We start from the raw sequence: 27,596 nt of genomic DNA, 5'->3' as shown, positions 1-27,596 counted from the left end.
TATATTACACATACAGCATCTAGTGGACGCGATCCAAAGCTTCCAAGACGTTTGAAAGCAGATACATTTCTTGTTTCAGAGATATCGCCAGGTATTTTCCAGAATTTTCGTCGTGATATATACCGGGTGAGCCAATCAATAAAACGACACGTGTTTTGGGATTAATAAATATTTTTAAGCCATATATTGCAACAAATCTTAAGAATGAAAATTTGGATACAAGCTGAATATGGGAATTTGTTTCACGTCTGGTAAATGTTGTATGCAAAATGGTGTGAATTTTCACTTTTCAGGAGTACTTATTGTTTTTTTAAAAAACGATTTTACGAAGGCACAAAATAGGTCAAGACCAAAAAGAAATAGATGATTATTAATTTCTTTATACATACTTTTTATTTGGATTTTTAAATGTGGCCCGTAGCGCATATGAAAAATTTTATTTTGGCTCTTTGGAAAAAAAGGTTGACCATGCGTGCTGTAAACGATACTGATCGGTGCGCTCCCTTTCATTCAGGGAAAAATCAAACCCGATTCTTTCCGGATACACCTCATATGTATTTCTTGTGCTTCTGTCCTCGTTTCTGTCACAAATTTTTCTGTGAATACGTGCACGCAAGAAGGTATAAATTTCTAAACGAGCACTCTTTCATCTATTATCCTGATAGAAGTTTTCCTTAGACACTGTTGTATCAGGATGGTAGAATCGTGAGAAGGTGTAAAAATGTCACTATCTTGTTGTGTTGGTACCAATTTCTTTTCTATAAATTGTTGCATTAGGGTTACGGAACCGCAAGAATGTGTAAATTTATTCATCGGTAGTCATCCAGGAATAGAGAAAGGACTGTACGTAGTGCAAAAAGTGGGGAATTTAATGTTCTTTGAACAACTGTGTAGTGAACAAAATGATACATCAGTTAGTTTTAACAATATGTACACAGAAAAATTTTAAAAATCCACAAATTTTGTGGTTTTCGGGTTACCCTGTGTAGTCCCACCAAAAATTGTATTCCCTTTTGCATATTACTTACTATTAAGATCTCATTGGACCACTTACAATTTTGAACAATAAGTACAAGAATTTTGAATTTTGGGCCCTTTCGTATAAACAAAAAGTTTCGTTGTTTTCGGATTGTTGCGTGTAGTCCCATAAAAAAACTGCCTTGAGTTGCTTATATTATTCCCATTACGACTTCAATAGCCTATTAGAAAGAAGCGAGAATTAATGAATAGTGTATACTGCGACCCCTCGTCAACTTCACAAAATTGTTATTACTATTAGGGGTAGAAATGACCTTTAAAGATTGTCGAAGAACTTTACGCTGTAAAAGTCGATAGTACAATGAATTTATCCTATCTCCAAAAAAAAAATTGACAATCATGTCCCGCTCGTCTGAGAGGGCGAAATCCTCCCCCAAAGTATACAAAATTGATATAGCACACGCATTCTACCTTGTATCCGTTACCGCCCCGCCGGTCCGACAGAGTGAAATCTACCACCAAAGTATTAAAAACAACTCATATAGCACATTTATCTACAGATCAATTCGCATATAGCTCTAGTATCTGCAAAAAAATTGTTACTACTGCCCGTCTGATCTACCCCAAAGTATCAAAATTCATATAGCACCCTTAATAAAAGGTTTCACATTCTAGATGTATTAGGTGTTTCGCATTGACCCTAAGTATCTAAAAAAAAAATTGAACATACTTACCGCCCCTCTAACAGGGTGAAATCTATCCCCAAAGTTGTGAATAGCCTAATAAATGTTAGAACGTGAAACCTTTTTCTAAGGGCGCTATATAAATTTTGTACACTTTGGGGGCAGATTTGGCCTTGTTATATGGCCGGTATTTTCAATTTTTTAGGAGACAATGCAATTAAATATTATACTGTGAAATGCTATACAGGGTGGTGACTTGCGTAACGCATCATAGGGATTTCAATTAAAATTCATAAGATGCGATTATTGGCTCCCCAAATTATTTTAGAGCAAAAATGTATTAAGGTTTTTTGTAGAAAAAAATTTTTTGCATAATAAAGACGGAAAATTGGAAAAATAAAACCCCCATGCCATGGAATTTTCTAAAGCAAAAAAATATCCAGTTATCAATTCGCAGCAGTTCGAAATGGATTTTATGATCGACTTGGTTACTGTCTTGCAGTTAATGGTGACTTATTCGAACATTTATTGTAAATTGTTATCTTAGGAAACCGTTTTTAGTAATTTGGTGTTTCTTTATGTTGATTTCGCTGTTCTAAATATAATACTTTTTGAAAGAATTTGATTTGTTTTATAGTAGACATTCCATGGCATATGCGGAATGTTTTTCCGTATTTTTACTAATACGGTTAAACAGCCCTAATTAGTTCGGTAGAATGCGGTGTAGTTTGGCTTGCTATTGGATTCCTGTAATTTGTAGGTAATTTAATGAAAAACGCTGTTGGAAAAACCGATACAATTCGTTTTCAATCAACACAGAAAAACTGAAACAGTCCACAAAATTGGAAGTTTTCGTGTTGTTCCTGTATAGAGTTACATAAAAAAATGCCTCGCATTTTACAGATTTTTCCTATTAAAACCGTAATGGATTACTTAAACATTTGCACGAATTCTAGTCGTAATATTCATCTGATTCTACTTAATAAGTAGGTACAGTATCTTTGCCACAGGCTCAAATAGGAAAAATACACTGCATTTATATAGAGAATCACAAGTTTTTTATGATACTCCACTACTCTCTTGAAAAATTACGTTAGAATTTAGATTATTATACTAGAGCAGCATTGTTGGTAGTGGCTTCATTAACAAAAATTCATGTTTTTGTTTCTTGAATATTTATACAATATTATAATAATAATCTGAAACTTAAAACTACCTGTAATATTAGAGTAAATGTGTATTTCTTAAAGAAATGCGGTTTCTAATTAAAAATGGAGATAAAGAATTATCAAAATTTTCAGCGTGCAAGTAAAGATGGAAAAAAAATGTGTAGCAACAATCGTTTTGATAAAATGGATGATAAAGAATTATCAAAATTTTCAGCGTGCAAGTAAAGATGGAAAAAAAATGTGTAGCAACAATCGTTTTGATATTTTTATTTTCGTGGAACTCCTTTGATTAAAATCCATTTGCAAATGAACTACTGAACATAGGGAAAATACTATACAGGCTATTCCACACAAACCCTTGTTACCTAAACGTATTCAGTTTTTCACTGTTAATTTAGAGTAACAGCATACAGATATAGGGAATGTACTCATGTTCGGCATTTTGGTGGCTAATTTCACAGAGTGGATTGTAGGTAATTTAATGCTCCTTGAAAAACCCTATGTTGGAAAAACAGATACAATTCGTTTTCAATCAATATAGAAAAACTGAAAAAGGTCCACAAAAATGGAAGTTTTCGAGTTGTTCCCGTATAGAGTTCTATAAAAAAATGCCTCGCATTTTACAGATTTTTCCTATTAAAACCGTAATGGATTACTTAAACATTTGCACGAGTGCAGCAAAAATGTGTGTATAGAACATTTGGCACTTACCATCATAAATTGTTATTACTTTTAGGGTTAGAAGGGTTAGGTTAGAGTTAGAGAGAAACAAGAAAGTGTGAATGGCGAATTTTGCGACTTTTCGTCAACAAAGAAGCTGTTATCACTATGAGGGTAAAGGCCTTTGGTGGTTTTCGGGTTGCTCCGTGTGCTACCATAATAAAATAACAAACTTGGCGTTTGGTTATTAGGGTGCATTTAAATAACAACTTAATTGGGCCATATCTTTGTGTCTGGAAGCTCCTTTCTTCTAAAATTGATCCATCCGGAGTATTATTTTGTATATTCCTGAAAGGTGCTGTCATACACTGATGCACTGCCACGTTCTCTTTCTGTGAAAGACAGAGTTAAACTGTAGAGACAATCAGCGTAAGTGGAAATGTTTCAAATTGTACCTACGTACTTCTACTTATGTAACCGCGAGCAAATAATAAATTAAATTGTATTTCATTTAACTGTCAGTAGTTACGTATCGCTTTACGATCAAAACACCCTCGTCATATACGTCCTTTTGGTACGTAAAACGTACGTACGTAAAAGCAGTTTATTTCCATCATAACTTCTGGAAGAGAAATGCTGTTCAAGTTTTGTTGATTGAGCTGGTACCATTTCGAGAACGATGCTACTGCAGAAGTCGGGCGTAAGATATAAACCCTAATTTTCATTGGCTTTATAATCCACAAACAAGGTCTGGGACGATAAACCCAGCAGTTTATAATCGAACACCCTACATCTGGAAGTTATTAATTGGTATTCATAGACTCGGCATTCCTGTATCCACATGATAGCCTACAAATCAATGCTTGTTTTTGTTACAAAAGAACTAGTCAGGCCTCAGACCAGTCACAAACATACCGCTAATCCTGATTTAATAATCTTTGTCCAGGCGAGCACGCGGTCCCAATCACGCTAAAGCAGCTTCGGTTCCTCGACACCCTCGCTTTTACCTTATTTAAATAACAACGTCAAGATAAATTGTTCTATACAATATTTACATATGAAAATAATTTCGGGGCCGCGCATTTTTTCCGATTTTCACATCGGCGATAATTTTCCGCCGGATCGATCGGAAGGGTGAAATAAAGGCGGACACAATACGGTATTAATCATCTTTGGTATGTTAAAGAATGCTTATACCGTGTGTTTATAAAATATGCACAAGAAATAAAATGATTACGCGTAACGCAGACGTTTGTTTAAATCGTTAAAGCGCATTGTGTGGCATGATATATTGTCACTTTTGTCCCGCAAGGTGCTGCTATCCATGGATACAAAAGCATAACGTATTACACCGGTTCTTTGTGCCCAGACACGGGATTTTCAACCTTCTTTTCTCCTCCATGAGTATAATTTTCACAATTGGTATTTTATTGAATTGTTATCATTTCGAAAGGGAAAAGAGAAAGGGTTGAATTCAAAGATATAAAAAGCAAGTTCATTGAATAACGACCACAAAAAATATAATTAAGCCTCTTGTTTCCATTTTTGTCATCATTAATAACAGAGGCAACAAAAAGACTGTCTTGCAAAAGGCTCAATTGTAAAAATCTCTAGTGTAACAGTAATGGTATACTGTCGTGTATTGTAATTTTGTTTGACCAAGTTTATAGAATCGTTTTAGTTTTGATACCAAACTATTAAGATTTGTGTTCACGTCTATATGTGTTCTGAAATTAGAAATTGTCCATTTTGTAGTATTCTTTGCCGCACTATATACACAATCCTTTAAATTTTAGAACAAAAACGCATCCTTTGGATGTATTTTACAGGTTCCTAAGAGATTTGTTAACGGTTCTTTAAAGGTTTCTTAAGATTCTAAGGGGCCTCCCCAAGTGTATTATTTAATGTCTAGCAACAGTTAGGAAATCCACTTAAAATGTGTTTCAAAGGTCTCCCAGAAGTTTTTCATAGACATTTTTTTCCAATTTCCGTCAGAGATGCCCACATTTTTTAGAATATTTCTTGGGATTCTTAGAGGTTTCTCAAAAAGTTAAAAGATATTCCTTTGGGTTGCCTACAAACTCGGACATGCCAGGCTACCCCCCAAGATTCTTCAAAAATCTTCTGCAGTTCTAATGTTATCAAAAGAGTTCTAAAAATTTTATATATTTTTTGGAAGATTATTATTTTTGGAATAGATTGATTTTTAAAAAACCTTATAACACGCTCACTGAAGGCTTTCACAATATTTTGTAGATATTTAAATAATCACCAACTTTTTTTAGAGACTATTCATATATATTTTAGAGGTTCCTAATAATTTTTTAGAGATTCTTTACGGATTCTGACAGACTTTATTGGATATCTATAACTGTGTATCTCTCAGGGATGTTCAAAGGGTTCTCAAAGGGTCTGCAGAGTTCCATTAGAAATCATTTAAATGTTTCTAAATTCTTCAAAGATCCTTCAGGGATTCGTTTGATCTTTTTAGGTCCTCGGTCTGTTTTTTAGATAATTTACTGGAAAATTCATGTTTGGTAAGTTTCAAGAGTCGAAAGTCCTAAGAGATTCTGCAACGAGGAAATTCATCAAATTTTTTTACGTAGATTAAGATCCTTCATATTTTTCATAGGACCGCTTGAGATTCTTAGAGATTTTAAGAAATGATATTACGTGCTCTAGTAGTACCAAGAGGGTGTCAGGTACGAATGGTGGTTCTACTTTTTAAGAGTATATTGGGCCCTGCTGGTAAAGCAGCCACGTTCACTCGTACTTACAGTTATAGAAAAAAAACTATGTGCCAAATTCCTAACAAAACAGCTTTCTAGCCCAAACCAGATACTAAAAAAAAGTTTTTGGCAGTCTTACATCCTTTGTGCCTAATGTACACTGCTAAAATTTTAACGAAAACAAAATAATCGCTTTTATGAAAAATATTTTAGTTTTTTTACTTTTTGTTTTTGTAACAAAACCTAGCATAATTTTTAAAGGTTGTACATAGAAAAAGAAAGTCCTTGTGAAATATCTGAAGAATTTTTGGAGATTCTTAAAAATCTCTAAAAATTACCCAACAATTTTTAGAAATTAAATATAAATCAAAATCTTTAAATAGATATTCATAATCTCTGATGAACTTTTCGAGAAATTAAAAATCTAAATAAGTTTCCCAAGAATGTCCGAAGGAATTTTGGAGAACCCGTATGAACTTGTGAAATATTAAGAATATAGGGGGAGAAATAGATAGATTTACTAAGACTAAGAGAATTACTAACTTACTAGGTCAAGATACGTTCTCGCTAGAGAATCTACGTGAAACGAACTAGATAATATTTAGTTTAAGGATAGGGCCTTAACGGAAATTATACCTACAGTGGGTTCTTAAAACCATTTTCGATAATAGTTCTACATTACTAGGTGCCCTTTTGCTACTTTCTAAAAAACACTCTGCCAGTTAGTGTCAGAAAAGGATATTATTTGAGTAAATATACTCGAGCCTTTTGAATACCAAAACTACAGTAGAAAGTTTGAAGCAAATGAAATCATACGACTGCAGTAAAATGGATGTATCATTGAATATTTTATTTGTTCCAGGTTGTTAGCTCAATGGATGCAATGAAATACTCAATGGAAGCCGATAAGTACCGATCGGCCTACATGCCACCATCAAGTTTAGCAATGTCGATGTACTCAGATCCAAAATACATGGACACATCTTCCAAAAGTTACCTAGAACGCGGCTACCTAGACTCCACATCCGCACTAACCAAAGCCTACTTCGAATCCTCCAAAATGTACATGGACGGCAAATACAATCCAGATTCCGCCCGCCATTACTCATTAGACATTGGAAAAATGTACTCGGACGCCTCTCCGACAATGCCTTCAAACTTGGCGTCGCCAAAATCGTCCGACTCGCCCGACACCAAACCTGAACGACAAGATGGCACGTCTTCCTCGAGCTCCACCACGACCTCCTCGGCGGGCGCGTCTCCCGGCGGCCTCCCCGGTTACTACCCCGGCAGCGCGTTGCAGCAAAACAGCGCAATGCCTTCCGGTCTTTTACCCATGTCCCAATATCCAGGTCAGTATTCGGCGCAAGGCCCGGCAGGCGAATTCCGTAGACCGCTAACCGTAATATTTTGACCTGACAGGTTGTGAATGTGCATTATTTATTTGTATAAATCATTGTGTACGTCTCCTATTTTTATTCTTCAGTGTAAATATTTGTATATAAGTAAGCACGCGCGTTTCTTTTCCATTATCTGCATTGTAAAAATGTACATAGAATTATTGTTATGTTTCTCAAACGAAGATGGTGTTTCTTTTTATCGTTAAAAATGTGTTTTCTTTTATACTTGTAAGACATCTCCCTTAATAGTGATAACGACCCTTTATTCTTTTTTTGTTTATAAGAACTTGATATTACTTTGGTTCCTATGTTATATAGACATTACATGACTTACGCATATTTATAAACATGTTATTCATTATACATACATTGCAATTAGATCATGTTAGACTTATTGTGTAAAGGACGCTATGTAAAGTTATTGAAAAGAATAAATTAGAAACTTTTGATTTGGTGCGCTTGGTTTGATTTTTATTTGCCTTAGCATGCCACTTCCAAAAGAAAGGCCTATATTCTTTGTGCATAATGCTGAAAGGAAAGTTTACAAGTGATACAAACAGAGGGTAAAATTCAAGAAGAAATCAGGTCCAAAATCCGCCATCCATTCTAAAGTTGACCGATCCGTTTTTTTAAATTTTAACTGCCCAAAAATACTATATAATTGCTTAAAGTCGTATTACAACAAAATGTTGGACTTGAAAGATTAACTAGGTTTCAAGTCAATTGGAACCTATTCGGGATTTTTAAAAAGATGTCGAAACGTATATTTTTCTAATTTCTGTAGTTAGTTGGTCAAAGGTGTAGTTTTCAGTTTTCCGAAAACGTTTTCTGAAAGAGCCTACATTTAATCAGGTGGAATGAATCGCATTTTGGTATTGTTTTTACCAAGGTCGACGGATATTTGTGAAAATGCAATCAGTAAGGCGAGAAACTGGTACGAAAAGAAAGTGTAGCGATAAGGACAGGAAAGGTAAATCGGCGCAACTCCGATTACTACCATTATCTTTGCAACTACGATACGTGCGAAACGCCTTCAAATCATTAAATAAATTTTGTATTTTGAGTGTGGTGTTGAAGGTGGAGGGCCTTTTATGCGTCAACCAGATACAATTAGCGATGGGTAAGTCATTTTAATTGTTTTAATGCCGAATTTCACTCATAATTGCATTCGAGTCCAAGCTATATGGGATACATGAACGTTTAAACAATTTATTTATAATTCGTTAGAACCAGGGTTAGAACAATCATTACGCACTCTTAACTTTGGTTTCTGAAAAATTTTCCGAACAGCAGTGTAGACATTTGAAATGAAAAATACGAAATCTTGAATGTTACTTTTCTTATCGAACTCCATTTTGCGAAAAGATCAATAAACCGGTGGACATCGTCGAAAATAATCGATTCTTTTTCTGCTGCACGCGTTGTGATCAATTTTCGCATTTCTTTCAACTTTAATTAGGTGAGTATGATCCTTTCAACCCTTTTTTATACCTCTTTATTATTATATTATATCAAATCGATAACATGCGCCTTTTACATCTATAAACAAAATTAACGAGGTTGTTGGGACTTTTTCCTGCTCTTTCGAACGGTCACGATTATTAAGGAAACCGCTTGTGATTTTTACAATAGGATTTCCGTGCATCGTGACTGACCTACAACAGAAAGAAGAAATTCATCCAAATCCATTACCTTCAACTTTTACGTCAGTGGTGTACGCAACCCTATATTAATTAATGTTTTCTTCGAATGGAAACCTTTTAGGTATAAATTGGGGAGGTGGGAGAGATGTTATTTAATTCAAAATTAGTTGACCGCGGTTTCTTTACGAATTGCTTTTTTTTATGAGACCCATTTTTATTTTATATTTCCTGCGTATGTTAGTATACATTTCCCGCACCTATTTAGTTTCCTTTTGTAGAATTGTATTTTTCAGTAGAGAATGGAAATTCCAAAACTGGTTAATTGCGTAAACTACTATTTAAGTTTTCAAATCAATTATGACAATTGTCATCCCATAAGAATTTCTGTGCCTTACTTCACTTCACATTCTAGTCTTTGCGATAAACTCAAATGGGAAAAAATACCCTGCATTTCCTAGAGAATGAAAAGTTTCGGTTACGATGAGTAAAGGGAATTTGTCACCCTCAATATTTCTATTCAGTTACCTATACTCCACCACTCTCTTGAAAAGTTACGTGAGATTATTATAGGAGCATCGAAGCAGCATTGTTGGTAGGTGCTTCATTAACAAGAATTGAACTTGAATATTGGACACAATATTATAATAATAATCTGAAACTTAAATTTTTACCTGTAATATTAGAGTAAATGTGTATTTCTTAAGGAAATGCGGTTTCTAATTACAAAATGGAGAATTAACAAAATTTTCAGCGTGCAAGTAAGATGGAAGAAAACTGTGTAGCAACAATCATTTCGATATTTTTATTTTCGTTGAACTCCATATTTGTATGTTGTGAACAAAACGATGCTAAAGCCTTTGATTAAAATCCATTTGCAAATGAACTACTGAACATAGAAAAAATTCTATACAGGCTATTCCACGCAAACCGTTACCTAAACGTATTCAGGTTTTCACTGTTAATTTAGAGTAATAGCATAACAGATATAGGGAATGGATCGATGTAGAATTTGTTTCGACATTTTAAAGTGCAAAAAATAAGGCACGTTTTATGTGAAAAATCAACTTTTTAAGGTTTGAAGTTATTAAATTGACCATTAGTTTTAAAACACCCTGTAGAAGGCGATAAAAATTTAAATCATTTTCATGTAGCATCAAGTCAGTATTATTGATTTTGGAAAACTTTTTGAAATGCAAGTCAATGGAGTCATAGGTGCAGTTATCAAAAGAAAAGCAGTCAAACTTCAAAAATTTTGAAAAATCTTGAATAACTTGAAAACCTTTGATGTTGGGTAGGGAAATGTGGTGTCAAACGACGCAGATTTTCATGCAGATTTCGAAAATGTGTTAAAATATAGGGCGTTCTATTTAAAATATGAAAATAAGAAACCCGATAAATTAAAATTCAAAAATTATCTACATTTCCGATATTTTCTGACATTCTTACATTTTAAACCTTTCGAAATCCAAATTATGATTCTGAATTACATATTATGATGCTTTCTAAATTACAATGAATATTTTCTCAAATTAAGGTGACTAATCTAAATGACATTTGATATTTTCTGTTCAGTTTACCAATCTGAATCGCATTAACACTTTCTGAAATCCAATTGGCTAATCTGAATTCAGTGGCGGCGTAAACGGGGGGCGGCCGAGGCGATCCGTTTCAGGCTCCGTCACTTCTGGAGGCGCTTCTCGAAACTTAAGTTAATCAAGTTTTATGTGCGCTGTACAACGAGCAGTAGCAGGTAAAAGTCTCGCAATGTATCCATAGAACAAAAAACCTCCCTAATTATGTTGATGTAGCAAACAAATTTAGTGAAATATGTTCCAAATTGCCTGTTTTCGATGTTTTTGGGAAGTACTTTGAGAACTAAAAAATATAGACATGAAGTTTGTACTTCTCGTAGTTACTTTTCAAAGCTGACGTATGACCTGTGCAAATGTGGTTTTAGCGTACTTGGACAGGCCAAAGTGGAAAGTGGAACTACACCGGTGAAATCATTTTCGTTCACTTTCGTCCACCCATGGTGGCAGCACATTGTAATTAATACAGGTGGGAGATGACCGCCATTTTGTTTATTTACAATGCGCATCTCGCTAATATTTTTAAAAATTAAATTAAAAAGCAATATTCGGGTCACTCTGTAATTGGGAGTAAGCCTGTTGAGGGCCTAGAACATGAGGGACAATAAATAAATAAATAAAATAAATAAATAAACACGTTCTCATCCGTTCTCTGTGTTCATTTCAAAGGTATCCACCCTTAATATTGATGCGTCTATCGATTTCATTTTTTTGATCATGGTTGAGTAGAGAATGATATGCCCTTTCAAACGATGGATGACAAGTTAGGGGGTTCAATTTTAAATTTCGAAGTAGGTTGGCTGGGGGCGAAAGGATGAATCTTAAAATTCTCTAGATACCATTTTTAAACTTCCCCTCGATACCTAAATCGACGTGTTCCCACTCAAAGCAATAATCACATCAGATCAAGAGTGGAGACTTTTGAAATGAACACGCAGTATAAAAAATAAATGTGGAAGTTAGAGGGATCTGAATTAAAGGAGGGGCCTGAATTGAAACTATTGTGCTCACACGTTGGCAGTCAACGATTTGGCTATTCGGCATCGATCGGCAATTCGCTACATTGATGCCCTAAATAACAAATAGGTATCAGGTACTGCTACTGAGGTGAGGTACCTGCGTCCTGCCTTTCACGAAATGACGAAAATAAGAATTTTAAATTTTAAAAACAAGAATTTTTTTGCCCATAACTTTTGATTGAGACGTCTAATCGAAAAAGTACGAATCGTTTTGGATTCTACGCACCCAAATTAATCAGAAAAAGTGTTTTCCCGAGAAATTTTGGTGCAGTGGATTTTTGGAAAAAAAGGAAGGTTATACACTGCCTTTTTTGCCCCCAAAAAAAATTGGTACAGATCGACCGGAAAAAAATATTTTCTTATAGAATGTGGCCTGTAGAATCCATAATTTCAAACAGTTCCATGATCGGGCTACTAGATCAAAAGTTACAGCCCTTTGAATTTTTTGTCAAAATTGGTTTTTTGCCCATAAATATACCTATTATTCAAAGTTTTCGTTGACTAATTAAAGCAAAAGCAATAAAGGAGCCTGTCAGCAGTAAGAAATAAAATACCGTTCTGATCTAATCTTTTTCGCCTGTGCAACCCAATTTCTATTTCTTACCCCCCCCCTTTTTAGTACGCACTGGGTGACTGTATGTGCCACGAACTTGTTTAATCCCCCCCCCCCCAGAATAAATTTCTACGTACGCCACTGGCCAACAAAACATGTAGCGCACAAAATAATTTCAGCCGCAATTCTGAAACGATATTTATTAAAACGCGAAGAGTTAGTTGTACTTATAGTAAAAGATTACCACTTCGGCTCTTAATATTTTTTTTTTAATTTACTTGTAACTACCACAAAATGCGTAATTGTATACAAATATTTAAATGAGCTGATTTCAATTGATGTACTGGGTGTTCAAACTAAGTCGTTACACCCGAAACCCGCAGTTAGAACAGTTAGAACAACTTTTCTTAATTTGTATTTTTGATTTAGTGCCCGGGTTCGAAGTTATTGGCGTTCTTTTGTTTATCGAAAAAAAATCGTCATAACTCCTTTATTTTAAGAACTATTGTAAAAAAAACAAAAGTTTTCAAAACCATCTTTCAGCTCTTAAAAGATTTGTATTTATAATTATTTTTTTTATTTTTTCAAATAATCATAATATCGATCAATCAAACATTTAAGAAAAACATTTTTTGATAACCACTCTATCGATTTTTGAAAGAAAAACATTTATAAAATCCCTACACTATTTACTACAACATTTTGTTACTGGCGGTAAATTCGATTATCTGTATTGTTTATGACTACGATACGTGCAGAACTCCTTTAAATCATTGGTCAAATTTTGAATTTTGGGTATCGTGTGGAAGATGGAGACCCTTCTTTCATGTGCTGCATTTTGATTAATTTAATGGGAAATCGGTCGTAAGTATTCGCTAATAATTTAGTGCGATCTATCGGGATTGTATGAAAGTTTAAACAATCAATCTTTTAGAATGAACCAAGTACCAAGAATGAACCCAATCGCTAGAGCATGCGTAAATGTTACATACTGTAAGCTCAAAACCGTTTTAGGTTTATTAATTTGATTAATTTGGCAGTAGGCACGTCCTCTCGTTTCCGAAAGTGGGAAGTTTCTCGCCATGTCTGAATTGATATACAGTTTTCTCTGGATTTTTTCTAGAAATGACTTTCGATTTGGCTAAATCGTGGCGTCATTCTTGCAGAAAATTCTTTTTCGTTCTACAGAAATTCATAAAAGAAATATATAGGTATCAGAACTTCTTTCGATCTTTTCTTAACTTCGTTGTTCTCATTTCTTGCACGCCACTATATACTCTTGAAAAATATTGTAACGTAATATTAGGTAAGGGATTTCTTTATTTAGAACTAACTAACAATACGTTTATAACAGTCTTGAAATGGATTGGTTTATAACAGTTAATGTATTCAGTTAATATATTCAGTTAATATATTCAGTTAATATATTCAGTTAATATATTCAGTTAATATATTCAGTTAATATATTCAGTTAATATATTCAGTTAATATATTATTTATCACTCATATATAAACAATTTATAACAGCGCCAACTATCTATTACTTTAGGGTTGAAATTGGAACTGGCCTGAAAGGTAATACGATTTCCTTATATAGCAAACTCGCGTGTTCTCGTTCTAGAACAAAACACATCATATTTTTTTGTATACACTTGGTCGTTTTGAGTTTTGAATTTGGCATCGCACTCATGGCTGTCTCCACTCGATAACCAATCGTGCTCTAACGATATCTACCAATAAACATTACTTTAGAATTCTTCGTTGTTCGTTGCACTCACAGTATGTATTTGCATTATGCCTTGTTCTGCACAATAGGTTCGATAAACTTGTGTACTTCTCATAAGCACTACATGGGCGTGGAAGCAGAGCCTTTCTACGGTTTCCAATTGAAATTAGTGTTAAACAACAACATTGACATCCTTTGATTTTTTTTACGAACCTTCGAATCTTTCAATGTCAATACAAGGGAGATTCCAAAACTTTATCAACAAGTCTGCCATATGCAACAGGACATGCACATCTTTAATAGATTAGGTAGTACAAAATTGCGAAAACGGATTTAGAAAAGTTGACCTTCCCAATTAGATTGCCATACCATGCTCGTAAAATGAGAGAAAATGCTCAGTTAAACTTTGCATAAGCAATTCAATAAATGCCATGCCGAAGCAAACATTGACACATAAATAAATTCATATGGTATAAGTGCAGTTTCGCAGGTCCAACCATTTACTTTATAGAGGTTAGTTTACAGAGAAAATAATTTAATTTATTATTCAGAAATTCGCTGGAAGTACAATCAAATCCAGATTTTCTTTGAAGGAACATTTTCAAGGAATTTTGTAGGAAATTAGGGACAATTGTTCTCTGAATAAGTGTAAGCCCTCATTGTTCTTATTTTTAATTATAATTCTGCGAGTCAAACTGAAATACAATTATAATTATGTCGCACACAACTCCTCACAATGTATTGTTTGAGAAATACAATAAGCCTCAGGTACCTGTAGGTATATAGCATTACTGTATAAGCGAACAATCGACGCAAGTCTAAAACTTTTAACGATGTATTGCATTAATAGCTTGTTTGAGCACTTAGCGATCAATATGTAACAATATAACAACCTGCAATATCAGTGCACGAGACTGAAATCATTAAAGGATAATGGGGGTGAATATAAAAGTTTCTACTTTTCCAAGAAGGAAATTAAATTTTTACGTTTTTCCAATCTTCGACTGGAACGCGCTTTAATAAAATAAGTCAATTTAGGTCTGTTACAGTTAATTCAGGTTAACTTGACCCCTCCGATCACGAAAGAAGAAAAAAATCGAACCCTTATCCGCGATCTGGAGCTAAATCACAAAGTCTGTCGTTGAAAAGGCTTCAGGACACGATTTCAAAAGAATAACTGATTGTCAGCGAATAAAAGAAGGCTCTGTCCACAACAAGAAGTAAGTGGGTCCGTATCGAATGTATATCGGATCTGAATCTGAACGGCTCAGGAATGCTTATTTTAATACACCGACTTTTCGATATAAGGGATGATTCCCTTATAAAAAGACTAAATCCATTTCTTGTAGCTAGATCGCTTTCAGATGAGATTGACCAGTGAATAAAAGCTCCATTTGTAATGAACTGAAGCTTACAAAGCCTTACAGACGGTATATAAGTGCGACACATAAAGGAACATGAGCTTTTACGTTTATATCCTTTTGTAGGGAAACGGAGACATTTTTTTCTACAATTGTAATTAATATTGTTACTTAAGAAATTGATCTAACGAATCCAATTCATTATCTTAAATTTAATATAGATGAACTGTCGAAGGTAAACGACTTTATTCATATTTATTATATTTAGAAGTAGGTCACCGCTCATACCAAAACTGAAAAGGTTGTCTTTTGGCGCTGGACTGGACGGATTCGCGAAAAATCTGAAACCACATGAATTCGCTATTCCAGGGTCAAATTTCAAATATCTATTTCTCGTCTAATTTTAAGGTATTTTCTATTAGACTTCGTAAACATATTTTCAAAATGCCTACTCCAAGATGATACATTCCTTAAACGTGAATGCGAAAGAAATTCGGATATCAACGAAACTTGGTAACTCTAAACATAAGAAATAAACACTAAAAAAGTACCAACTGTAATCCTTGATCAGACCATAAAACTGCAAAATTTCATTAAATGGTGGTCGAACAATTTATTGTTAAAATTAATTAATTAATCAAAAATCTGACGACCTTTTCGTTGTTTTTCAAATGTCAAAAAGTAAGGGCATACCGAAAATAAGCCGTATAGCCCTTCTATCTTCGATGGTTCCAGAAAAGAGAACTAAAAAGTAAATACAAATTTTAGAACCAAGCGATTCACTTCGGGTCTTCGGTTTATTTGGAAAGAAATGTTCATTACACCATTTTTGTTTAATTGCGGGGGCTAACTTCATAATGCTAAGGCGATCCGCACTTCATCATTTTCAATGGAAGGCCTTAATTTTTATTAACAATTTTTAATATACGCCGAATGTGCACTAAATTTTTTGCCTTCGGAAAACAAATTCGCTTTACTAATACAAGTGGCATAACCACTATTTTCAGGATGTGCATAAATAATGCATAATAATTATTGTCCAAAAATGTAGATTCAATTTTGAAGGTGGGAAAACTAATATTTTTAAATAGAAACCTCTTTACTATTGAATTCTGCAGTGGTGCACTTATGTTCTTACAAAGAAGTCAAACGTGTGTACTTGGTGATCTAAAATTGCAACTGTTTACCATAATTAGAGCATATCTGAAGGCACAAATAGCTTTTGATTTTCAAATGTCATTGCGTAATACCCAAATATGATTCAAATAATTCATTAAAATTGGATATTTTTCGAAATGTAGAACTCATTGATTCTTCACCAAGGAATTACAACAAAAAGTGTTTTTTAGTTGCTGATTATCAGCTGCTGTAAGGGAAATGTGTCCTTTAACTCTTAGCTGATGGATCACACATAAATAGGTTTGAATTAGATTTTCATGTTCTTCATAGTTTTCCAATATACAGAATGCTGTCAATTTCTTTCCCCATACCTTACAGACAGGTATTTTCGAGTTCTAGCATTAATCCTATGAAATGAATTTCGATTTCCTCGTGGCTTTTTTTCATTAGCGAACGTCGCATTTTATTTAACCAAAGTGCATTGTGCCATAATCCTTTGTACAGTGGAGAAATTATATTTCAAAGGGAAGCGAATTGTACAGCCTCGAATTTTGAAATGATATACAAAGAATTTTATGTAATACGAGTACAAGAGTCGCATATCAGCAGAAAATAGAAAAATACACACAATAAGCGATTTCTCGTATTCACATAAAAACGGCTTTTGGTATAAAAGCGCCGCCGCCTCTTAGACATTGGCGAACAAACATAAAAAGCTCCCAAGTTAAGCTTCCACGCTACACATGTGCTCTTTATGCAAATGTATTCCATTTCAATAGTATTAAATCTCTAAATTCAAGGAAGAAAGTATATATAATACGCTGTCACATACAAAATTTTGTCATGATTCGATTCACCCATTCCGTCCCTTCTTAATTGAAGGTGATTTGCCTTTTATTATGAATATGGCGATCGATTATTCTTAACGCTGTCAACGAAAAAGATTTATAGACCTTTTAATAAGTTTATTGTGTTTTTATAATGGGCACAAGTGTTAGTTTTGTGTAATACCTACCAAAATAAATATTTTCATTGCCACCTTTTGTATCGCTTTATTATGCATAGTAATAAGTAACTTCACGTCGTTGATTTTTTGATACGAACAATTGGACAATAACATTGCCGCTGAAACTAACGAACTGAGAAGATATTTTCAATCTAAATTTTACTATACAAATGTGACAATGAATGTAAAGGCGCGTACGTTCCACTTTCTTTTTTGGATACCCGCACCTTTCTAAATCCAAACCAAACACAAGCTTGACTATAACATTTTTAACATGTCACGAAGCAATGGCCACACGAAATATACACAGATGCTTTTTCATGTCGTAATTAACTGATCACTTTGTATATGTAATTCGAGCCTGTGACTTTGTCACCGTGTTTCAGTTTGACATATTTCAACGTTGGGCCCAAAATTATTTCGTGAAATTGAAAACTAGACCATGCTCGTATTAGAGATATGTCTACACATTTGGAAATAATTGGGAATCTTCCCATAGTAATTGGAGCAATTGTCTCGAAACTACCGCAGATAATGGCAATTTACAATCGGAAAAACTCGAAGGGAATCAGTCTTTGCAGTGTCACTTTGGATCTAATTTCGAAAACGATTTTTGCCTTTTATACGATAGCCCAGGGGTATCCTTTTGGAGAGTGGGGCGAATCATCGATTTTGGCAATAGCGACGTTGATAATCCACATGGAGATTTTTTGGTTTGCGGATCAGAAGGGAATTGCTTTAGTGGAGCTATTCGCTTACACAACGGCGTGTTTTCTTTTGTTAAGTGGACTAATTCCTTTCACCATCATCTGGGTGTTGCAAAGCATGTGTATACCACTGCAGCTCGCTGCGAAGCTAACCCAGGCCGTTTCCATTGCGGAAAATGGAAACACAGGTAATATCTCTGGTGCATCCGTTTTGATTATGTGTGTTTTGACCTTGGTAAAAACGTACAGTGAATATACTGCTCGGTGTGATTACCTCTTGGTAGCCAATAACGCGACGACTTTTGCCGGAAATTTAATAATCGGCATGCAGATCATTTATTATTGGAGTAAATAAAATTGTGTATTTGTCATTTAAAAACTTCCTCATTTTTAGTCCCCATGAGAATGATCTATTAAAAGTTTTACAGGAACCCCGCTAACCGTAACTAGTGGGAGTCCCAATATTATAGTGGGAAAAATACTGTACCGTACCCGAGGGGAAATACTTGCAGCACGCATAAGAGTTCTAATATTCTGGCGGGAGTTTAGTAACAATTCTTTTGATTTATGTAAAATAATCACAGAATTGCACCCCTTCCCAAGTGGTAAATTTCAACTCACTTCAAATTGATCTAAAGTTCTAATTATATTTTAAAATTTGTTCCTTACTTACTTGAAATAATGACAGTGCAAGGAATGAGGTGTAAAACTTCTCACGGCCTTTCATTTTTTTAACTCAAATTTTCTTTCTAATACCTAATGCATGAAACAGTTCTGCAGTTTTAGGTAGCTTTAAAACAAACTTCGCAGCACGATCATCAAACTAGGCCGAAATTTAAATTTTGAAACATTCGAATTCGTAATGCACTCTTCAACCCTTCTTCCCGTAAATTTTAGCACAAAATTACGTCTTTGTTTTGTAGAAAACAACAATAGCAAAAAATTAGAGATTATAAAGGAAGAGATTGGCTTGAGTAAATAAGGACTTTTTACAGAGTCTGGCGTTATAATCCTATAGTCCTAATGCTGGTAGCACAACGAGCGGATGCCAGAGTAACACATCTCGGGCTCGGTGAGTAGAGTGCCAGACATAAAGCAGGACATTTTTAAAATGAGACAGAAAGTTTTTAGCCCTCCAAATGACAAATGCACCAACAGGTTGTTTACCTTGACTATTTATATTGTTCAAGTGATAAGAGCATATGCTCAAATTCGGCAACTTTTATATATTCTCATTTCTTTATATATACATGTTACCGTATAGTGAAATGATAACAATATATAAAAGCTGCCGAAAACGTAGGCATTGTATTTAAAAACAAAAGTTGAATCGATGTCCGGTTAAACCGGATGTGGTACCGGAAGTTGGAATATGCGACCAGATAGATCGTAATGTCACATATAAAATTGTATTTGACCAATTTTTCGTATCTCACCAAATAAAAGAGATATTGAGGTGACCCTCTTATCTCGAACGCACTGCATACGCTATTTTTTGTACTCCTGTAATTAGCCACATCAATTTCAATGATGATCTGAATCCAAATCTGAAAGAAAAAAAATTGTTTGATGGTAGTATACCTTATTATGTCAAATACAGTTTGATGTAAAGATTCTCGTTCAACTTGTTATTGTTATAGGTATTTTATTATTGTTATATATATCTATGCTGTTCTTTTTTGGGGTTTCCCTGTGAATAAATATTATTATTATTATTATTAAAACTACGGCGCAGAAATGAGCGTTTAAAACTCTACAGAACAAGCTGCCTCCCAAATTCAAAAAGATATATGGAAAAATATAAAAAATATAATAGAAAAAGCGCCACTAGTCTCTTTAATTTATTCAATGCTTCAATGAATGACAAAAAACGTTGATTTGATCCACGGAGCAAAAAAAAGATTTTTGTCACACTCGCTCCTTTGATACCACCAATCTATAAGGCGGCTGTAATACCTGGGGCGGATCTGTGTATAGACTTTTCTTTAATAAAGTAGCGCCCAAGAGTTTTATTAATTAACATTTCGCACCCAACTCTATTTTTTCCTCGTGTTGATTTTAAAATTCAGATGATTCAATATTAAAAATGTCTTCCCGTATGTATATATCCCCATCGCTTTTCACACTGTCTATTTGGAAATCTACCGTGAAAGAAAATCTATGTATAGTCATGCTAGAATGTTGTATTGCTTCAAATAAGGGATGAATGCGATGGTTTTTTTAAACTTTTTATTATACGAATCTCTATTTGTTCATATACACATCCTTCTTTAGCAGTACAGGTTTTGTGGCATTGGCATAGGATATAACTCGTGACCACCAACATATCTATAATGTATAATTACGCAATATGCATATGTAGCTTGTGTAGCTTTTTCCATCTCCATTTGTAGGGTTCTTCGAATCTTGAAGAAATTTCGCACATTTTCTTACATCGCAGGCCAGTTGCGGCGGGTTGACGGTAGTTCATTTGTTGAACATATTAAACATGACACCCTTTTGAACACTCAAGCTGCTAACGCACTTTTAGGAGATCTTTTTGCGACTTTCTCGGAAATAATCCATTTTGATGGTATAACTATGGTGGCACTCAATTCTGCTAAAGGTCTTGCTTTGTCATTTTTTGAATCCGTTTCTTTTGCGTTTACTGCCATACTTTTGGTGCATATTCAGCCCTGTGATGTATCACTAACTTTTTAAACTTAACCTGCAGGTTTTCTGTAAGAAACGTTATTTTTCCCATACCTACTAAATAACGTTATTTTGCCCATACTAAATAACGCAAAATAACGTTTTTTTACAGATAATCAGCACGTTAAATTTTACGTTTCGGATACATTACCAGGCGGATTCTCTGATAAATAAAAACAATTAAAAGATGTTATATAAATGCTATGACACACATGGAGATTTCAGATTAACCCTTGTAACTACCTAAAAAAATTTTAAAAGGGAAATTAAAATTAAGTGGAGTGTGTAATAAATGCTTCAAACCGTTAAGGAAATAACAGCTTTCTTTTCGTACACCTTAGGATTGTCAATCCCCATATAATTTACTCATCCAATAACCGTTCATTCATATAAAGTGTGTCTTTAGTGAAGAAATTCAATTATAATTCTTTCAGGGAATTCAACAATCTCTTAATTAAATAAATACGGTTCAATCCCGCGCGAGGAATAAAAAAGCTGCTCATCATCTTGAAATTATAGAAGGAGAAATAATGACCAAATATACAAACAGCACGCTCAAATTTTAAAATGAACCTAATTTTATTGTTCTTTTTTCCATTGTACGCCTTTTATATAAAATGATATTCGCATTTCAAGAAGTTAATATTATGTTATTTATATATAATCATCGGTCGGTTTGACGACAGACGTTTGAATGACGTTTAGCCAACAACAGACAATTTATTTTTGTTTCAATAGAATAGATAAGAATAAGTTCCACAAAAAAAATGTTAACGGGAGTTGTAACGCCTTCTATTATATCAAGAATCCTAAGTAACCACCACTCATTCAATTTAATTGAATTTAACGATATGAATCAAATATCGAGGAGTAACGTCGATTCATTTTGTAGGTAATCTCAACTTTTCTTCGCTCTATAATCGAATCCCCTTTCGAATTCTTTTCATTGTCAGCTTATCGAGTTATCGCCCCCTATATTATGTTGGGTGTCTAAACACAGCGCACTGATTTCTAGGGGGTTGTTCAATATTAATTCGACAAGATCTTAATTTTTTCCTCCGAAAACGTATCATTATTATTATTATCATCGCGCGTTTCTTTTTAATCGAATGAAGAATGTGTAATTTTATGCTTTAAATGCGTCTATTATAGAGTTTTAAATGGATTAGGGTGTGTTTGATGTAAGCTCATCGTATACCTCCTGGTGTTTTTGGTCAACTACTCCAGAGGCAACAATTACATCAAACAATAGTCAATGTATAGTCATCGTACGGCGGTGATTTGAGATTCAATTGAATCGAAATTGGTCCCAGTGTGTGTCTTATTGTAAACGTTACTGCTACTGAGCTCCTTATGTTATTTAAGTAAAAGAAAGACACATTGTTATTTCCTCCGCTATAGCTGTATTTAACCTATTGTGAAATCTCTTCGGTAATGAGTTGCATTATTTAAATGATGAAAATATGTTATTTATCATTAAATTTCTTATTGTTAACCATTCTCATTACACATACAACAAACTAACGTGAAATTTATTATTCTACTCGAAGGCTTCTTGTGCGCAAATAGTATACAAAGCAGTTAGTCGAACGATGAAGGATTCGCTTTCAATAAGACAGCGGGCATTTCCACACTTCCAGAAACATATTTTCATTGCACAATAGTTTTATTCTCGACACCTTGTCTTCATTAAAATTCCTAAAACAGCAATTGATCTCCCCTTATGTTTTCTTCGTGTTTGTTTATTTCTAAGTAAAGTTTCAAACTAATCCTTTTGAATGGCCGCATTTTACATTTTATCACTTTCAAAAATAATGCCAAAATTTCATATTCTAGTAATTTTTGGAAATTCGCCGTACTTTTGAAAAGTTCACATATCGTAAAATTCCAAAAATTTCATAATTTACTGAAATTTATCGAATTTTGCTGATATTACCACTGCAGCCTGTTGCGCTTGTGATATGAAAAGTGTGTAGATATTACATTTGACAAGCACTTACATTTTGGAAACTTTCTTGTTTCGTTTTGTTCTTTGGCTTGTGCATTTAATTCTTTGACACAATAAACTATGTTCACATAACTAACAAAAGAGTCGCTTTTTTTTCTACGCAAACTAGTGAAATTATTAAATTAATTAACCCAACCGTTTTCCCTAATTTTAATTTTTTTTAAATTTGATTATGTGATCTAGTACGTTCTTTATGCTGCTCCTACAATCATTGTTTTGAATGTATATTCAGTATTCCAGAGAAAATGTTCACTCTGTATAAAGATTAATACTAACTTTTTGGGTATCCATTCTCTCCGGGATGCTCAAAATGGTGTAAAATGATAAACCGGAAGGAAAGTTCACAAAAAATTCATTCATTCCTACATCAAACCAAACCATTTTGCCTGCAAAAGGTATCAGCTTCAGGGGATGACTTATTGGAGTTTATTGCCACTTAATTCATTTGTATACAGGGTGTCCCATTTATCTTGCGACAGTCGATTATTGCGGAAACTAGCGGGAATATCAAAAAATAAGATATATAAAATATTCTTCAGATGGAGAGGCGCTAAATGCGCACATTTTCACATAACGGTCCGTTAAGGGTCAAGTGTAAGATACATCAATTTTTCCAAATAGAAACCGATACGTTTTATTGAATATCTTATTCTACATCGAAAAACAATCCACTGTCGTAGGAAAGGGTTTTCCCCTACATTTACCATTTTTTTTAAAATACTCTTGCAAAGGGTTTTTTTTTTTTGTTTGGTCAAGGAAGCTGTTCTGTCACATTTAAAACACCTTTGTCTACTAGAAAAGACAAGGTATTTTATCTTTATCTTTATGCATTTAATGATTTTAATCCAAAGAGACAACAATTACAGACGAACTTTCGGAAGATTTTTCTTAGGGATAAAAATGCGGCAAGGGGGAGTAATGACATATGACTTTGACCCTGTAAAAAAGTAAATACCAATAAATGATAAAATTAAATAGTATTTTTAAGTCCAAATAATGTAATCTACAGAAGATAAGTATTTGTTTGTTGTTATAACTATAAATAATGACGACCGTAATTACATTTTCTTAATTTTCGTAATACTGAGTTTACATGCACAGTGGCATATTTTTCTATATAAAACGATAATTATACCAATAGTCGCTACCAAAAGTGCGACACACGCCCCCACGACATCCACCAGGAAATACTGGTACCATGCTAAATCCAAGGCGGAACACCTGAGATGGGGTGCCCCGTTATGGCGTAGAACGTATTCGATCCAAAATATTGCCCTTTCTAACGGCGGTAGTGGTTGGTCATGCATAATGCTCGACCTCTTTTTCGCATTTACAGAATACCTAAAACAGTAATTAGACCAGCACAAGTAACCTCAGCCGCTCACTTTGGATTATATAATATTTCGCGTAACTCGTCGCGTAGGTTATTCTCATTAACTTCGCCAAATGGAATGTACCTCCCGTAACCAAACTGTTTTGCCCTGGCCGCGTTGATGTACTGATCAGAAAATACCGGTAAGCCAAAGATTGGTTTTCCATGGTACACTGCTTCGATGGTACCCAGTAGTCCGCCATGTGTAATGAAAAGAACCACATTTGGGTGGGCTGTCAGGACCATTAAAATAAACTGGGCGGGATTGAATTTTATACCTACCAAGTATATCGTTCTGTGGTAACCATGGACGGGCTAATACGTTGCATGGGCGGTTGGGAAAATCCTCGGATTCATATTTCCATATGACTTTTTGTGGTAACTCTGAAAAAACGGTTACAAATGCGTTCATGGTGTCGTTTGGAAAATCTTTGACTTTTAAATTAGATCCCATACTAAAAAGTATAACACCATCAGTGGCACTGTCTAGGTATTCTTGTAAATCTTGAGGAAGTTTCTTCGGTGGCTTAACGTGGTGTCCAGCAACGTCAATTGTATTTGGCAAATTTGGTACCGCTTCGCTTATGCTAACGTGGCCACTGTATAACATTAGCGAGATATTGTAATATAGTTCGTCCAAGTGGGGAGCTTTCGGAAAGTATGTTTGCAGTAGACGATTTTGATTGCGATAGCCGTAGAGGGATCTTGAAACTTCTGATATCACATAAACTATTGTATTATAAAATCTTTGCCAGAAGCTCATTTTGCTCGTATAGGCCACCAAAAAGTGAGGCACATATGATGGGGGAGCAGGACTGCCCATTTTGCCGTTAAACCAATATGGTGAAAAAAGTGAACTAACCCCAATACACAACGCTTGAAAGTGGTGGCAAAACCCGAGTAATGCTTCGTTGTAGAAATTTTCAACAATAACTAAATCGAAGTGATGGTTCTCACGAATGAATTTCTGCACATTACTATTCTTTAACGCGAGTGCAGTAAAATCGATTCCCAAGGTGTCCAGCCACTCCACTTTTTGAAAGATGCTATAGTCTGTTTGCACAAATAGGTTGTTTTGCATTTCTGAAAATCTTGAGTAACATACTTTACGTAATGTATAGCTCACCTGCGGCGTGTTCGGCTAAGCCATCCAGCAGAATCTGTTTGAAGTTTTTTATTGCTTCCGTTTCTTTAAAAGGCGATATGACTGTGACATTGTGGCCTGTTCTCGCCAATTCTTTAAAAATTGCATCGCCTAATTGGTAGTGGCTATGTGTAGGGAACGGAAAAACACCTAATATTCTAGCACTGTCGACAAGGGCTATCGCAGACAAAATGTATGCAAAAACGTAAGGATGCATAGCTGTATAAGGCGATCTCTCTTACAAATGAATAGTTAGTTATCGATGTGGCAGGTTGAAGTGCACTGCACTTTATCAACAAAAAAACAAGGAGCAACACCGAGGTCTCCAAATTTTCACAGACCAAGTATTTTAATTCACAATAACAACTTTAATGCCAGAGGACAATTAACCATGTTCAAACTAACAATGCTCAATGAATATGTATATCCCTAGATAACACACAATAACAGTGTAGATATGTACAAAGAGACATTAGTAAATATAAATAGATTATAAATATGTATAAATAATATAATATTAATGATGAACAAATGTAAACACAAATGGAGTAATACTGCCGTACCTGATATCTTACAAAACGTGTGTATAGCCATCAATTAACAATTTCAATGTACAGTTAAAAATATCACAATCTATCGTTTAATTACGTTTTATGATGCATATATTACAGTAATCGGAGATTTTAACATTAAAATAGTTTTGCAAGTGGTAACGAAAATCCTGCATACGTGGGGGTTAAAATTTGCTAATAGATAGAAGAACAAAATGCTTTAATGTAAGAATACTACTAAATTGTTGACTACGTCTCATAATGAAACCCAATGTCTGTTTGCTGATGAAATCATTCAAGCAAAAGGTGCGCGGGGAGACTAGATTAGATTGGTACTTGAATATAAATATAATTAGCATTTGGTGATGGATGGATTACAGCTCTATACGGATGCGTGACCTGGACGATAGGTAGGGAAGACAAAATAGTCCAGGGAATAGAGGGTTTTAACTTGCAAAATGAGAAGTAGTTCTAATTTCTTTTGCACGTCATAGACAGTCATCTGGTGGTTCAGAATCTAAGTTTTCGACCTCCCACCCCTTGTGCTTCCCTCGTACCACCCCCAAATCCTCTGAAATTTGGTTGGTTTCTTAGTTTTTCAATCATATCTTTTTAATGGTTCACTTTAGAAAAAAATATTGTTATCAGAAATTGTAGACGATAAAATCCTACACAACTTTGATATACACAACTTTTATGTGAAATGTTTATTAAAAACGATATAGAGCTTCAGAGTTGCTTATATTTTTAAGAATTCTAAAGTTTGTATGTAGATGTTTTAACCAAATTTTATACTTTATCTCCATAATTAAGTTTTATGAGAAAATATTTTGAATTTATCGCGGTATAAATCCCTCTACCCTGCACCCTTACCGAAGGGGATGCAAAATAATGAAACTTGCAACCCTTGCTAGTGAGGATATTTGAATCACTGTGAGATTATAGCGCTTTCTAATATACTTTTGAAATTAAAAAAATTGTCCCACTTCAGCCGAGTTTCACCACCCCCCCCCCCCCCCCCTGCGCGGTAGGAATAGATATTTAAACGCTCTTGTGGCGATTGTGAAGTTAGACAAGTACAACGCTTATTACATATATTTTCTATTCCTCTTTAAATATCTATTCGTACTGCGGTTGGGGGGGGGGGGGGATGAAGGATGAAGCTGAACTGAAGTAAAATAATTTTTTTTTTCAAACGGATATTACAAAGCCCTACAATCTCAGTGATTCAAATATATCAAGGGTTGAAAGTTGAATTATTATGCATCCCCTTTGGTAAGGGTGCAGCGTAGGGGGATTTATACCACGATAAATTCAAAATATTTTCTCATAAAACTTAATTATGGAGATAAAGTATAAAATTTGGTTAAAACATCTACATACAAACTTTAGAATTCTTAAAAATATAAGCAACTCTGATGCTCTATATCGTTTTTAACAAACATTTCACAAAAAATTAGTGTATATCAAAGTTGTGTAGAATTTCAC

General features: G+C 34.4%; 4 protein-coding genes across 5 annotated transcripts in view; 3 read left to right on the top strand and 1 right to left on the bottom strand.

Moving 5' to 3' along the window:
- The window catches only part of LOC116172391 (transcription factor sox-2-like), a 58,347-nt gene extending 50,404 nt beyond the window's left edge, over positions 1–7,943 (top strand). The window contains exon 5 of the mRNA XM_031489600.1: positions 7,082–7,943. Coding sequence (XP_031345460.1) covers positions 7,082–7,633 — 552 coding nt within the window. The 3' untranslated portion in view covers positions 7,634–7,943. The remainder of the gene's footprint in view (positions 1–7,081) is intronic.
- Positions 7,944–8,582: 639 nt separating this feature from the next.
- Positions 8,583–27,596, top strand: part of LOC116171603 (transcription factor Sox-14-like) — a 61,583-nt gene continuing 42,569 nt past the window's right edge. Inside the window, exon 1 of one of the 2 annotated variants that reach the window (XM_031488540.1) lies at positions 8,583–8,739. The gene's annotated coding sequence lies outside the window, so the exon portion shown is untranslated. The remainder of the gene's footprint in view (positions 8,740–27,596) is intronic. The other variant, XM_031488541.1, reaches the window with a different exon arrangement.
- LOC116170710 (mannose-P-dolichol utilization defect 1 protein homolog) lies at positions 18,021–18,697 on the top strand. The gene has a single exon (XM_031487214.1). The coding sequence runs from the start codon at positions 18,095–18,097 to the stop codon at positions 18,695–18,697; it is 603 nt and encodes a 200-aa protein (XP_031343074.1). The 5' UTR covers positions 18,021–18,094.
- On the bottom strand, positions 24,000–26,607 carry LOC116171602 (UDP-glucuronosyltransferase 2C1-like). The gene is made up of 4 exons (XM_031488538.1): positions 25,540–26,607; positions 24,696–25,496; positions 24,427–24,646; positions 24,000–24,382 (listed from the first exon to the last, which is right to left on the bottom strand). Exons 1-4 carry the CDS (start codon positions 25,772–25,774, stop codon positions 24,100–24,102), a joined length of 1,539 nt encoding a protein of 512 aa, XP_031344398.1. The 5' UTR covers positions 25,775–26,607; the 3' UTR covers positions 24,000–24,099.

Source organism: Photinus pyralis, unplaced genomic scaffold (genome assembly GCF_008802855.1).
Source record: "Photinus pyralis isolate 1611_PpyrPB1 unplaced genomic scaffold, Ppyr1.3 Ppyr1.4_LG5, whole genome shotgun sequence".
In the NCBI taxonomy this organism is placed as follows: Eukaryota; Metazoa; Arthropoda; class Insecta; order Coleoptera; family Lampyridae; genus Photinus; species Photinus pyralis.
The sequence above is the reverse complement of the archived record's forward strand: the minus strand, read 5'-3'. Positions and strand labels throughout refer to the sequence as shown.